The sequence below is a fragment of the Bubalus bubalis genome, chromosome 21, assembly GCF_019923935.1.
Source record: "Bubalus bubalis isolate 160015118507 breed Murrah chromosome 21, NDDB_SH_1, whole genome shotgun sequence".
NCBI lineage: Eukaryota > Metazoa > Chordata > Mammalia > Artiodactyla > Bovidae > Bubalus > Bubalus bubalis.
The window spans coordinates 9,628,841-9,644,583 of NC_059177.1; the positions used below are offsets into that span (position 1 = coordinate 9,628,841).

Sequence of the window (15,743 nt, forward strand, 5' to 3'; positions counted from 1 at the left end):
ATTTGTTTTTTTTCCAGACCCTCTGAACACTGCACATGGAAAGGAATTCAAAAGAATTTAGATTAAAACGTAAAATGTAAGCACGGTCGTGCTGTTATTCCTCAAAGGCTCTCTCTTGATCAGACTGAACCAAATACAGTCCTAAGTACCATGTCTCCTCCCTTAGTGGAGAGTCTTACCTCCCCAAAATGCACTTGCCTATAAAAACACAAATTTTGGCTCTTATAAAGTTTCAGAAATACTGAATAAGGTGCATTGAGCTTTGGAGACATACTTTTAGGGCCTTTGGTGGAGATTTCTCACTACTGGGAAAATGGTCCAGAAATAAATCTGAGATGAATGTGAATTTAAGTTAATATTATTAACACTTTGCTGCACATCCTTACACCTAGTTTTTGCTCCTTACAGCAAGGCTGTTCAGCTCTAAAAATTCAACTTCCAACAAAACTCTTCACATGGTATTTATTTTTGTTTGCCTTTCAGGCATTATATTCGCTTTTAGAAAAATGGTCTTGCTGTTAAAATTTTTCCTTGTTTTATCAGAGGCTGAGAGCAGTCAGGACAAAAGTAAAATGATTGATCTGAACTCAGAGGAGGAAAAATTAAGTTAGCATTATTTTGGGGGCTATGTTTTGCTTTTCTCTTTGTAATTTCATTAAAATTCTCAAAAATTTCCTCTTGGATACAGAGAGCGTTGAGAGCACTTTCTTTCAAAGGACCAAAAATAAATTCCTTGTAGATTTCATCCTTAGAGTATTTTTTTTCCCCCAGCCTCATTTCCTCAACCTGCCACCCATGTCGTACGCCAAGGGCGGGCTAGCTTTCAGTAGCCATCACTATGTTTTATACAAGTTTTCTTTTCCTTGGGCTCTGAGAAACGTGTGGCTTTTGTTCAGCATTTTATTTGTAATTCTTTTTTGTATGGAGATTCAAAAGGGGGAATGAGGCGAATATCACAGCTTATATCATTCAATGTGGATGGATGGCTTGTGATGTAATGCACACAATACATGTTAATTCTGCAGAATGACAGACTCTGGGAGAAATAATGCCCCAGTGGTCCCCTACTCCGAATGCCAGGCAGAAGAACACAGCCTTTATAGATTTCATCTGATTTTTTTAATCCTATTTGATGAGGTACTGGGAGGAGATTTTTTTTCAAGTGATCATCTATATCATTGTACCCACCCTGGACCTAAGACTAGGTTACTCCTTGCAATTGGAGCAGAGAAATAAGAGGCAAATGGTACTTTGCTCCTGCTGGCCCCATGCTGAGTAACTGAGACTAGCTTTGTCGAAATTAGAACTTGCAAACCTTCCTTGGGACTGGCTGAGGCAGTGGGAGCAGGGCCCACCCCTTACCCCCACACACACACATATAAGCAAGTGGCCATGCTGTTCTTTTAGAGAATAAAGAAGCAGACCTTTGAGCTTGTATCCAATGCCTGCATTAGGTACCACCGGCACTTAACAGCATGTGGGAACTGAATCCCTGACAACACTGGCCGAAGTGTACGGCATACGGACTGTATGGCTCCCCCAATGTGTGTGTATTCACAGTATTTGGAAAACTGCCTTCATTTTCCTGTGTGGGAAAAAACTCTTGCTACCTGTATTACTTGATCTCAGACCCATAGCAGATGGTTCAGTCTGTCCTTAAGTTAAAGGAAGTGTTTTCTTTTCTAATGTTATACTCTTTACCTATCAGTGTATTGCTGCAACTTGAATCATTCTTTTCCTGTTGTTGGAGATAAAGTTATCCTGTACTGATGTATTTAACACTTGTATTTTATTATTGAGCATATCAATAAAAATATTAAAAAAGAACAGATTGTTTTTTACCAACTCTATAGCACTTCGTGTGTTCTTTCAACACCATAACGTGTAGAAAAGGCAGGTGTTTTTCTGAGTATAGTGTTTATCAACACGTGGCAGGAATTTGTACATTAAAAAAAAAAAAAATAATGTCCTTTAGCCTCTGCTGTTGCATTCATATTTCCAAGCCTCTTTGATTTTAGATTTAAACTTGCCGAGGCTGGATGGATCAATCGGTTTTGAAGAAGTAATGAGATCACTTCCTGACCTGGGACCCTCGCTTTCCTCTCCTGACCCACTGTCGAATCGATTGTTCCCCACTCAGAGCAAAAATGTTCCAGCTTTTTCCTTAGCAAGTGGAAGCAAACTGTAACACCAAAGTCTGCCTGAATCTTTGCAGACTAAGACATTTCTGTCCCAAGTGCTGTGATAAAAGACCTTATCATCAGATTCACTCAGTTTCGTATATGGCCATCCCCAGGATAGTTTGTATATGTCCATCCCCAGGATAAACATGTGGATATCAGGAAACCCGGCTAAGATAACTATTTACCATGAGAATGTGTTTTAATGCATCCTCTGTATCATGCAGCTTTCCAACCATGGTGACTTTTTATTCCAGCCCAGAATACACAATAGAGCCCCTCCCCAAAAAGAAACTTGCCATTGGAAGACTTTGGTTTTCTGCTTGTCAGATCAGCTAGGTTTACCAAGAACCATTAAGAATCCCAGATTGGCCATAATTTGAGGATGTAGAGACATCAGTTTAGTCACATGTAGAAAAGTCTTAGTTTAATTTTCAGTGGGAAACACTCTTAGTCATTGGGAATATTTTTTCCCCTACATCATAAATGTTAATGTCGCCAGTGGAAGAAAGTTTTCCCATTAGATGATCTCTTACATAAGAACCAGTGGGCTTAATGTTGGCTCATTTGTCATAGTTTTAATCATAGCATAGTTTTTTCATAAAACTGAAAAACATAATTTGGCTCATTCTTCTTCAAAACAGTGAACATACTATCATCCAAATGGCTGATATATGAGTTCATATGAAATGATCTGTTTCAGTACAAAATCAATGAATACAAAAGTGGATCCAGTCCAAATACTGTAAATGGTCAACCAAGCATTAGTTCAAGAGACTCTTAACATCTTGAAAGGATTCACTGATACTAGGAGTAAAATAATATTAAATATTTATATTTAATTGATGGAAAACAGAGTCCTATTTTCTACCTTTTCCAAAAGGCAGTGCTTATTGTAAGTTTTAATGCTTTATTAATAGCTTTTGTAAGCAACATAGGATAATCCATATCTAGGATTCCTTCAATTCTGTATTTTTATTTTTCATAGTGATAGAAATCAGTATTTATGTGGCTCTGAAACAAAATTTTAATTGTAAATGGGCTATTATAGCCTTTATTTATGTCTGTTTTTTTTCTGTAATTATGATTCATGTAATATCTGTCTGTCTGTGCTTGTGCCAATTTTTTCCGTTCAAGGAATTATATAAAAGAACTTGCAGAAGCCTCTTTTTTATGTTAATTTTTAAGACATGATCGTAGCTGTGATGCAAACTTATTGACAAAGAAATTTTTCCTAAGTGTTTAAAAATAAACCTATAGAGAAAATAAGAGTTGTGATCTACAGGAATTTAGCTTGCTTGCGGTTAATATTCACAAGGCAAAGTTTTAGTGCTAGCTACTTCTCATGACTTTCCATTGACCTCCAAAGTTAATTCATCTTAAAGAGCAATTATTTTTCTGACAGGTATAATTTTTTTACCATTTAAGAAAAAAAAATCTGTACCTGGCTTTCATTTTCCTGTTCTTAATAATCTCTATGCAAAATGGAAACCAGACAGAGATTCTTAAATCTGGCCCTAAATTATTATATTTTTTCCCCAACAGGAATCAATTCATTTACAGCTTTCCAGTTTTCCCAGCCTGCAAGAGGAGGATAAATCTAGGAAAGATGACTCTGAAAGAGAAAAAGAAAAGGATAAAAACAAAGATAAAACCTCTGAAAAACCCAAGATCAGAATGTTATCAAAAGGTGAATGTGAAAAATGTTTCCTTAACTTACTCAGTTTATACATAACTAGTCACAGAATACATTCTAGACTTTACACAAATATCACCTCCCACCAAAATTTGCATAAAATTTTATATGTGTATGTGTGTGTGTGTGTGTGTGTAAAAGATGATGTGAACTTGATTTTTTTCTGTTCATGGTGTCATTTTTGTGTATCTAAAAAGATTATTTTTGGATCACATATTTCTTTGGATATTCATTTGGATCTATTTTTGAGAAGTTTGCACAAGGGAGTGAATATAAATCTGTTCTTAATTCAGATTTATTAGTCCAGTTAATTTGAATTGATGAACAGTAATGGTACCCAGTTTTATATCTTTTAAGTTTCATGCTTATCTTAAAAGACAGATAGTGGATTGGCAATTCTCAGTTGATCAGTGGTAAGTGGTGTCCCCAGAGCGCAGATGTATATGTCCATGCCAATGGAACACATATTAACATTTTATCTGAACTAAATGAATTTGGTCTCTGCAACCCATATACTGCCCCATCATGTCTCATGTAAAATATACACACTTCTACTTCAGGAAAAATTTCTTCCCCAAAAGTCATTCCTTATAAAACCCCAAAGCCACAATCCAGACTTTTCAACTTGTTGCCTTACATATAATTATACAAAAGTAAAACAAATAAACAAAAAAAAAAAGAAAGCAAAAGTAAAAACAAAATTAAGTTGATATGAAGAATTCCATGAATAAACAAATTGGCAATAGACTAATGTTTTTAAATACCTGAGGCAGTATAAGGCATTGATCAACTGAGAGATGACACGTACTTCGCATATGCTCCAGAACCACAGATCTGCTGGTAGCGATTGTCTCAGCTGCTGAACAGCTAAAAACCAAGCTGTATCCGAGAGTAAACAAGTACAGCCTCCTAAGATGGCTTTAGAAATTAAGCTTTAGACAGCATCAAAAGACTTGAAAGACTTGGAAATATTTAATGCCCTCCTATATTTTGTATCAGTTAATATTTAGACAATTTTACAACAGAGCATTCAGTTTTTGCCTTCTCCGTTTTAAGAGAAAGAGTGTTCCATGGTATCTCAAGCTCTTGAGCCTTCTCTCTGTGGGTTGGGAGTACCCATCACTGCCATGGAGAGGTCATGCCCTTGCTGATTGACAGCCCAAAATGAACTCATGACATCTGACTCCGCCCACCCACCCACCCAGACCGTGCCCACTTCCTCTCCTATGACAGCTAGGTCTTTCCACACTGGAAATCTACTGGATGTTCTTAATCCCCGAATCTAATTTTCATCCTGATTTAATGTTGCCAGGTTGTTAGTTTCGTAACATGTGCCTCTAACACCCGTAGATTCACCTAAAGTTTGCCTGAGCGTAAGGGAAAAGGGAAAGGCTGGGAAAACCCTTTTCAGCCCACCTCCCCCTGCTGTTTCTCATAACTCCATCCTGCTGTTTGTTTCAGATTGCAGCCAAGAATATACGGATTCTACAGGCATAGATTTACATGAGTTTCTGATTAACACATTAAAGAATAATTCCAGGTAAATCATTAAGTAAATCCTGTTTTTAGGGGAGTCAAGTAGAATGTTACAATGAAGTCATTCATACAAACACTTCTAAGAGGGAAGCTATAGAAGGCCAAGTCCATCTCTGATGTCTTAAACTGTCTCTTGTATTTTCTCTTTTCTGCTAATAGTTTTCATGTTTATGTTTTTAGCTAGTCTTAATTCCTGGGTACTTGTCCAGTGAATAAATTATAGTTTACAAGTTCTGCTTTTCTGGTCACAAAGAGATACTTATTAAGGGGGAAAATATAGAGAATGAGAAGCAATGTCAAATATGCTTCAGGGCAGCTATTGAACCAACAATTTGGGCTTAGCTTTGTTAAAGTTTCCTATTAATTTAAAATATACAATTTACTTGGTGTGTTTTATGGGCCTAATACCTTGCATGTCTTAGTTAACATTAAAAACTACAAAGGTTTCAATAGCAGAACATACTTAACAGATGAGGAATCACCTTAAGGAGAATGGAATCACAGATAGTTCGACATCACATTTCAGAGAAGAGTTAGATGCTGATTTGTAGCTATGTAGATTTAAACAATCTTTTCCATACATGTAAATGAAACTGTTAAGTCTTTAAGAATGGACAGTCCATAAAGCCTTTTCATTTTCACATTTATTTTGCAGAGACAGGATGATACTCCTGAAAATGGAGCAGGAAATTATTGATTTCATTGGTGACAAGTATGTTGAATCGCAGTGCCGGTTAATGAATCTGATGTGTCTTGGTTTGCTGTATGGGTTTAATCACTCATTCTGGAAAGATTTAGGGGTAGATAAAACATTATTTAATATGTTTGCTGACTCATTAAATAGAGATGCTGTTGGAGTTAGGAGCTATGTGCTGATGGGAATTGTTGCTTGGACCATGTGTATTCCTGCTTGTTAAATTCCGGACAAAATGGCTATAAACAGGAGACCACTGATTAGCATTGAGTAGCAGTAACAAGAAGCGACCCTTTTCGTTTTTATTATCGTTTTTTAATGGGCTCCAGCTGGCTGTAGTCAGTTATGCCTGGAAATAATTGTGCTGCTTTCAGTGTCAACCGCGTAGTGACATCTCCAGATAGACATCTGCAGTCCCCTATTATGTCGTGTCATTGTGGCTGCGCCTGGCTCTGTGGATAAGCTCTCCTGGACTAAAACAGAATATACTTTCCAGCAAACATTGAGTTCCCTGTGGTCTGAGAAATGCACAACTCTAAAACAAAAACACTTATTGTACTTTAATCAATACATCTATAAGTGGAAAATTGGTCTGGAAATGAGAACATTGAGTGATGCCAGGAATGAAATAAGCTTAATGGTTCGGATGAAAAAGAAACGGTTTTGTGTGTGTATCTCTCAAATGTACTACGGGCCAGAAACGAAGATGCTGATAGTGCTGTTTCTTGTGTTCCTTTCCAGTAATCATTATAAAAAGTTTCCTCAGATGTCATCCTACCAGAGGATGCTTGTCCATCGCGTGGCCGCTTACTTTGGGCTGGATCACAACGTGGACCAAACAGGGAAATCGGTCATCATCAACAAGACCAGCAACACGAGAATGTAAGCCCCTTCACTGTGTTTATTTAGCATTTTCTCTTCCTCTTGTGGATTCATTTATAAGAATGCAGTATACAGTTCAAAGTACATGGCATTTCAAATGTGCAGTGTCATTTATCTCTTGCTCTTATCAACAATAGTGGCATTTATCTATAGAAGATTATCTGTGGACCAGGAAAGTTGATAAAATTTAGGCTGTAAAGTGTATTTATTCCCTGATCTGTTACGTAGCTCCTGAAACACAATTTTCTTCATTCCATTAGTAATCCATGTGGTTATATACAAAACATGGAGCATGTTATGTCAGCTACAACTCTGATTAAAAATAACAGACATTTAAAAACAACAATAACATATATAGGATAATAACCCTTTTCTTTCTTTTTCTGGTGTCAAGACATTGATCTTACTGTGGTTTCTAGAATAACAAAAACTCCAAACCTGGAGACAGAAGTTTGGCCTCTAAGACCTAATTCTTTTACTTACTACCTGGGTGATTTGAGATAAGTCCTATAAAATGTGCCCTCTCAGGTTTTTTTCACTTATAAAATCAGAGTTTTTTGAGCCAGGTAATATCTAAGTTCTGGCTCTAAAAGAAGGTTGCTTGTTTGGTTTTGCTTCTTTCAATAATTGTTTGCTTCTATCTCACTATGTTTAAAATGAGTGGTCTTTTGCTTTAGAAACTTCGAACTGTGTCTGTTGAACCCACCTCTCCTTGAAGCACAGACCATTTTTATAGCACAGTTCACATTAAACTGAAAAGCTGTCCTCATATAAAGCAATTTCTTAAGACATTTGTTTGGTAAATTGTGCACATTGCGTGGTTTGTTAGGAATGCTATGTCACCGAAGGGAACTTTTGTGTCAAGCACAGAAGTGTGGCTCAGACATCAGTTTCTGTTCTCTGGAGGCTGGGGCTTGTTGGAGTAGAGGTGATGATGCCCCTTCTCTGCTCAAGGCTCAGTCTGTGTTGAGCAGAATGAGTGTGAAGGTCATAGTCGGGAGAACTCAAGCTGGGAGATCTGGGGCTACTGAGATTGGCTATTATCTCAGGGACACTGAGAGCTTCTCTTCTCTGGACTTCAGATTATTTATTTATCTGCAGGAGAGAGTTTGGAATGGTTATGTTTAAAGGCCCTTGAGCTTCAGAAGTCTTGGGTCCTGTGGTTGCATTTTATTGTGAGGGCAAAACACATCTTAAAATTTATCAATTTTCCACTTTATCTGATTGTTGGCACATGGACCTCCTGTTTTGAACAGTAGTAGGACTGGAAGGTCACTGTCCTTTAATCCTTCCCTCTCTATTAAATATGCCTAGTTGTTGCTGTTGTTGTTTTTCATTCTTCATTCTGGTTTTTCTTATGATTTTCAGATACTATAACGCAGGAACACACTGACTGCAAACTAGGCAAGCAATTCTGTCCTTTTAATTCTTTCTCTATAAGGCCGTAAGAGACGTGGAAAAGCCCATAGATCAAATAGATTGATGTGGTTTCACCTAGTAGAGACGGTGCATTTATGTTTAATTCACCCTGATTTTGCAGTCGCATAGTCATAAATATTAATACACATGTTTGAGACCTGTTTCCTTGTCAAACAGTTTTTGAGAAAATAAAACACTCTTTGTATAAAGGCTCTTGGTAACTCAGCAATGGCTCTAAACTTGCAATCAGTTTGATATAGTAGTCACTAGTTATATATGGCTATTTACATTTTAAATTAATTATTGAAATATAATTTAAGCTGCAAGATTCAGTTCCTCAGTCAGGCTAGCCATATTTCAAGTGCACCTATTAGAGAGTATACAGAACATTCCCTTTATTTCAGAAAGTTCTGTAGGTCCAATCTTCTCAGAATCCTGGTGATTCTTGCAAGTTTCCAAATACCACTGGAGAACATAATTTGTCCCTTAAAGCTTTTCTTTTCTGCTAATGAGCATCATATAATCAGACTTCTTCACTTCCAAAAGAACACTAGCTTTTTTTTTTTCCCTTTAATGACCAATTTCCAATAGATGGCACGTGCTTATGCCTTGAGGAAGAGCAGAAGAACTAGAGCAGGGAACACCTTCAGGTATTGTTCCTGTAACAAAGTGCTGGGCTGCTAGGCATTCTGTCTAGTTCCTGCCTTTGATCATCAACATTTAGTCCCCACTCTGTGACTCCCAAACAAAAAAGACGTATGACTGTATGTCATAGACAATCAAGGTATTTCCTGAAGAGTTGAATTTAATAATCTTTCATCCACAGTTGGGTCAAATCTCACCACTCTATTCCAGACACCTTTATGGCCATCCTTGATTTGAGTGGCTCTTGCCAGGGATTGAAATGGAGGCGGGGGAAGCTAATATCTTTCAGAACAAGAGAAAAAGATGAATTTAATGTCGTTTTATAAATAGCATCCAGTCACATTTTCAGGACCTGAATCAATTGGAGCAGTTTTAGCAAAGGAGGAAGGTAGTTCTGTGGGAAATTATATTTGACGTTGAAAGTCCGTTGCCATGTTTTCATGGAATTAAAGTTCAAAAGAGAACATCTCTTCAGGTTCTAGGTGTCTTGCATATTTTTGACTCTGATAATTTCGAGAGTTGTGCCATCAGGACAACTGGCCTATGATGGTTGTGTGGACCATATTGGCTTAGGTATATTATTAGATGAAAATGTTTCCATTTCTATAAAGGAAGGAGGCTGAGATGGAAATTCCTCAGATGATTCCTTGTGGGTTTTGTGTTTTGGAGATACGGTTTCAATGTGTACGCTTTAATGGTACCCCAAAACAAATGCATGGAGATGCATAGTTTAAACATCATTGTGCTGCCGCTAAGTTGCTTCAGTCATGTCCGACTTTGTGCGACCCCATAGATGACAGCCCACCAGGCTCCCCCGTCCCTGGGATTCTCCAGGCAAGAACACTGGAGTGGGTTGCCATTTCCCTCTCCAATGCATAAAAGTGAAAAGTGAAAGTGAAGTCGCTCAGTCGTGTCCGACTCTTAGCCACCCCATGGACTGCATGCAACCCACCAGGCTCCTCTGTCCATGGGATTTTCCAGGCAAGAGTACTGGACTGGGGTGCCATTGCCTTCTCCATAAACGTCATTATAGATTGGGAGAAATGCAGAAAACCTGGATGGAAGATACAAAAATGAACTGAAGGGCTGAGGAAGGGAAAACACTTCCTTTTTTAATTTTTCATTTTCAGTGACCATACTGGCATGTAAGGTGTTCCTCTGAAGTGGATGCCTGGCAGCTAGATATTGGCTGGGATTTAGTTCCAGAATTCCTGTTTTTCTAGATTGTCTGCAGTTTAAGTGCCTATAGAATGTGTCTTGAAAATACTAACTTTTGCATGGAGAGAAAATAGTCCCACCTGAAATTCAAAATATTTAAGTCATGACAACAGACTGTGGGGATTATATTTACACATGCGTGTGTACTACAGTCACTTCTAGTATTTTCTCTGATATCTTCAAATATAATACATCCATCATTTCATGATGGAAAAAATTATCTCAGATTTTTCAGATAGTTATAATCACTTATAATAGCATTACATACTATTTGTTCAATTGTACTGGATACTTTACAACTTATTTAATGTATTTCATTTAATATTAAAAGCAAGCATGTAACCTAAGTCATTAGAGCCTCATTTTATAGAAGAAGAACATTAAGTGCACAGGTTTGATCCCTGGTACAGGAAGATTCCATGTCCTGCAGGGCTCCAGAACTACTGAAGCTTGCATGCTAGACTCAGTTTTGGACCTCCGGAGAAGCAATGGTCAGCATGGCTGGAATCTCAAGCCAGTGTGTCTCATGCCAAGAACAATGTTACTAAGTAATCTAACTGTCTTTAAGGCAAAACAACCCAGACTATCTTGATCGACATCCTCAAGATCTCCTGGATTGGTTGAGAATTCCCACTCCTAAATCTTTTGTGGTCTGATAAGAAATAATCATTGAGGGAGAAGATGTTTTTGAAGGTTCACTCAGTGGTATCAGTAAATAACAGATACTTCCTCCCATATGATAGCATTTGCCAGATTTTCTTTATCACAGCTACAAGGTGCAATATTTGGGGAAAAACTATGCAGAATTTAGAGGGAGTGATATCCAGTCAGTGGAAACTTCCTATACTCCGTTTCAATCGGTGTTTTCAAGAATGAAAAAACTATGTTTACAGGTAACGTCAGTGCAGGAGATGAGCCTGTCCTTTGTGTGAACACAAAATTACTGTTCCAAGCAACTCAGTTGTCCAAATGCATGTTTTCATGTCATAGCCACAGGAGCGTGGGGTTAAGGGTGTAGTCATCCAGAGAGAGGAAGAAATAAGAATTGTGTTCATTTGGGATTCATTCCCGAAAGGTGCCTTCTTCCAAGTGAACTGATGCACTATGGAGAGTTAGCAAAAAAAGTCACCTTCCCCTGGCACCACCGTGTCCTCGTCGCTTCTCAGGGCTAGGCAGCGAGAGGACAGGCGAGCATGTGCCGCCTCAGCCACTCAGCACAACACTCAGCCCACAAAGCAGGTCTGAATGATTGGCAATGCCTCTGCTTAGAATGCACTGTCATCTTGGTGAAATAACGAATGGAGTTTTTGAACTGAGGCTCCGTCCTGTTTCTGCTTTAGTTGGGCGCTCTTTCCCCAGCATGTGGCCAGAAGTATGTTTTCATCTCTAGCACTTACAAATTTTTTTCTGTTGGAATTCTCTGTTAACTGTCAGATTATTTGGCAACACCAGATGAGCCCCTTGGAAATCTGGGGCAGAGGTATTAGGGTGTGTACAACTTGGTACTGCAAGTGATAACTAAAATGTATTTACTTTCTATCATATTACTTTTTAAAATCTATTTTTATTTTTGGCTGTGCTGGGTCTTTGTTGCTGTGCACAAAGTGAAAGTGAAGTCTCTCAGTCGTGCCCGACTCTTTGTGACCCCATGGGCTGTAGCCTATCAGGCTCCTCTGTCCATGGGATTTTCCAGGCAAGAGTGCTGGAGTGGGTTGCCATTTCCTTCTCCGGGGGATCTTCCCGACCCAGTAATCGAACCCGGGTCTCCCGTATTGGGGGCAGACGCTTTACCATCTGAGCCACAGGCTTTCTCTATTTGTGGAGAGCGGGGGCTCCTCTTCACTGTGGGTTTCTCATCGTGGCGGCTTCTCTGCTTGCGGAGCACAGGCTCGAGGCGTGTGGGCTCTAGCAGCTGTAGCTCAGGGGCTCTAGAACTTGGGCTTCAGTAGTTGTGGTGCGTGGGCTTAGTTGCCCTGTGGCACATGGAATGCTCCTGGACCAGGGATTGAACTCGTGTCCCATGTCCCTTTCATTCTTAACTACTGGATCACCAGGGGAGTCCCATGTTACTTTTGATGTTTAGGATTGAGGTTAAAAGATGAACAGTGCTTTAAAATATATATGTGTAAATGCTGCAAATACATGGGTCTATTTTTTTATGAGAAGCTTTGTTCTTCTCTTTGTGTCTATTTCTAATTTTCACTTTCTCTCTTTTGCTTATTTTTCTACCTGTGTAGCCCAGAGCAGTTCATTGTTCTTTTCTTAGACAATTTCTACACCTCTCTCTCCTTTTCTCCCTCCGAGAGAAAAGATGCATGTTCAAGGTGTATCATTTGAAGACTAGAAACTTTCCCTACTATTTTCCAAAGGGCCAAGATCAGTCATAGGCAGAGAGAATCCCATGTATATCTGAATGCCTTTGCGTGTGTCTGAGCACCTGTTGAACTAGTTCTAAAAAAATCTTCATATTAAAACGTTGTCATCTCTTGAACATATTTTTATTTTGTCTTTCACTTTGTCCCACTGTCTTTGCCTCCAATCCCCTAGTCTAAGAGCACAGAGCAAAGAAAGAAATAGTAGGTCTGCTGGGAAGAGAGGTTACAGGTCCTCACAAGCAGGAAACAAGAATAGGACTCAAAGGCAGACGCTGAGGATGACACTTAGGAGTCTAGTGCTCAGGAGCCCGAGTGCTGGATTCCCAGTGTGAACATGGGTTTTGGCCAGGAGTGACGAGTGGCATATAGTGACATCCGTGGTTTGCTTGTTTGTTGCCCAAAGGATGATCCACTGAGCTAGCTATTTGATAAATCTCAAGAACCATGAACCTTGTTCTGATTCAGCCAAACAGAGCCTCTCTCTGGGTGAAGCAGTTGAGCCCAGTTGACTTGGTTAAACATCCCTGAGATGTGAACAGGACCGGGGGACCCGCCACCCTCTCGGGGAAGACTAGTGGGACGTGGCCAGGACCCCGGCAGGGTCAAGGGGTGTCCGTTCTGCTTAGTTTCCTGAAGGGGCTCAGGTTGAAGGTGGGAGTCTTTAGCGCTTGAGCCTTAACCACTTCACTCCCGGCTGGTGATAAAGTGCATTTATACCAAGACAAACCAAAAGACCCATGCTCTTCCTCCCACGTCTATTTTTCTTCTTTTCCTTTGGCTGGAATGTGAGCGGCAGTGGGAATGGACTGAGCAGCGTCCTGAACAGATGCTTGCTTAGTAACCTTCTGAAGAGGACCTAGTATCGCTGTCTCCAAGCGCCTCTTAGAAACTCTTTGAGTGGTTGGTTGGCATCCCGTCATTTCTAAACAGGACAAATTTACTCTACACTGTTTATAGGAAGAGTGTTGAAAATCATCTGACTTGAAGCCAAAGGTCAGGAACCTAATGAAGAATTACATTCCTCTCAAGAAAACCATGACAATTTTTTTTTTCCTAAACACATAACCTACTTCTTTAACCAGCCTAAAGTTAAGACTTATTTATTAACAACGGTCAACCTGCATATCATTTCTCTCCAGTGTGTTTTCTCATATCATTTTCCTCAAATACCTCAGACAACACCAGAGTCTGTAGGTGAGACAGACATACATCGTTGAGGAGAGAAAATAAAGTGTGTTATATTCTTTTCACAATGTGAAATTATTTATGGGCCTCTGAGTATTGCATGTATAATTTACTGTTTAATTTTGGAATGAAACAGGCACGTACCTTCTATAATATTAATATCTTGAATGTAACTTTTTTAAAAAGAACTTTTGTATGCATTAAAAATAATTTCCAAGTATCTAGCTAACTAACTCACAGCATTCTAGGCAGCTAGAGCTAGGCTGAGATTCATGTCTTGATCTTATCAGATCTATTCACAGAAGATCAAGCCTGAAATCCACCACTCCTGTCACTCAGCCACGCCTGAGGTTTGGAGAACAAGAATCAACATGAACAGAATCAATAACCCCAAATGATGATAAAAGCAAGAAACAAACCAAACACTATCCTTTTGAGACCAGACCCATTGTATTTGTTTTTTGGTTGTTCTTTTCTTTTTTTAAAAACAAAATCCTAATTTACATTTAATTTTTTTAAAAGTTAACAGAGAACTCAATTAATGTTAATAATTTGGGAGAATGGCATTGAAACATGTAAAATATCATGTATGAAACGAGTTGCCAGTCCAGGTTCGATGCACGATACTGGATGCTTGGGGCTGGTGCACTGGGACGACCCAGAGGGATGGAATGGGGAGGGAGGAGGGAGGAGGGTTCAGGATGGGGAACACATGTATACCTGTGTCGGATTCATTTTGATATTTGGCAAAACTAATACAATTATGTAAAGTTTAAAAATAAAATAAAATTTAAAAAATAAATAAATAAAACTGTGATGCAAAACTCCAGAACCACAGAACACACTGGATTAAAAACTGTCCTGGCAAAACTTAGAACTGAGATAAGACCCATTTTCTCAATTCTTTCAAGGGCCAAGCATTTCTCAGACATTCAGTACCATACTTTCCATGGGAAGTACAGGCTATACGTCAGATTCATCTTCTTTCTATTCAGAGTTTACTGGAGGAGCCAGGAACATTTTGATCAGGACTCTGTGCATGTGTGTGTAAGCACATGGTGTGTAAGTGCCAGCCTAGGTGTATAAGTGTGTAAAGACGTTATCTGTATTTTACAGTTTGCAGCAGTTTAGAGGAAGGTTCCAGAGAAGGCAATGGCACCCCACTCCAGTACCCTTGCCTGGAAAATCCCATGGATGGAGGAGCCTGGTAGGCTGCAGTCCATGGGGTCGCTAGGAGTTGGACACGACTGAGCGACTTCACTTTCACTTTTCACTTTCATGCATTGGAGAAGGAAATGGCAACCCACTCCAGTATTCTTGCCTGGAGAATCCCAGAGACAGAGGAGCCTGGTGGGCTGCTGTCTATGGGGTTGCAGAGTCAGACATGACTGAAGCGACTTAGCAGCAGCAGCAGAGGAAGGTTCACTATACATGAACTATTTATAGTATTTACTATAAATACTACATAGGGTATTTTCCTATACATACGGTAGTTTTGGAGGGAGACAGATTATGGTGACTTGGTTCATTCCATCTGCAGCTTGGCCTCCTGTAGGCAGCAGAAATAGGCCCAGTTTCTGCAGGCTCCCTTCGTTGCTTCTAGATCCACCTTGAGGAGCAGCAGTCATGTTAGCACTTGTACCTTGGAGGAAGTTGAAGGCCAGAGCCTGTTTGCAATGAATCTTCTTGGTGTAGTTCCTGTGTCTTATTAATCTTAAGATTTCTGCTACTGGGGAGGCTGTGAGCGTATCACTATGTCTCTAGGAAAAATGGAATTGAGGTACAGAGTAGAAAGAGAAGTTGTAGTTTGTTGGTTGAAGCTGTTTGGTTTCCAGACTTAAATGCTAGAATACTGAATTTGTAAGGTGTAGTCTCATTTAAAAGAGAATCAAAAGGACAGGATGAAAGTGGAA

At 39.3% G+C, this 15,743-nt stretch overlaps 1 protein-coding gene across 28 annotated transcripts in view; it reads left to right on the forward strand.

The window, feature by feature from the left end:
- Positions 1–15,743, forward strand: part of ARPP21 (cAMP regulated phosphoprotein 21) — a 165,010-nt gene that overhangs the window by 52,007 nt on the left and 97,260 nt on the right. For 25 of the 28 annotated variants that reach the window (XM_006048247.4, XM_006048248.4, XM_025272480.3 and 22 more), the window contains exons 6-9: positions 3,726–3,870; positions 5,338–5,416; positions 6,068–6,124; positions 6,848–6,988. In XM_006048247.4, the coding sequence (XP_006048309.2) occupies positions 3,726–3,870; positions 5,338–5,416; positions 6,068–6,124; positions 6,848–6,988 (422 nt within the window). Of the gene's footprint in view, positions 1–17; positions 1,828–3,725; positions 3,871–5,337; positions 5,417–6,067; positions 6,213–6,847; positions 6,989–14,120; positions 14,486–15,743 lie in introns of those variants that run through there. The other 3 variants (XM_044934259.2, XM_044934260.2, XM_044934261.2) reach the window with 3 other exon arrangements.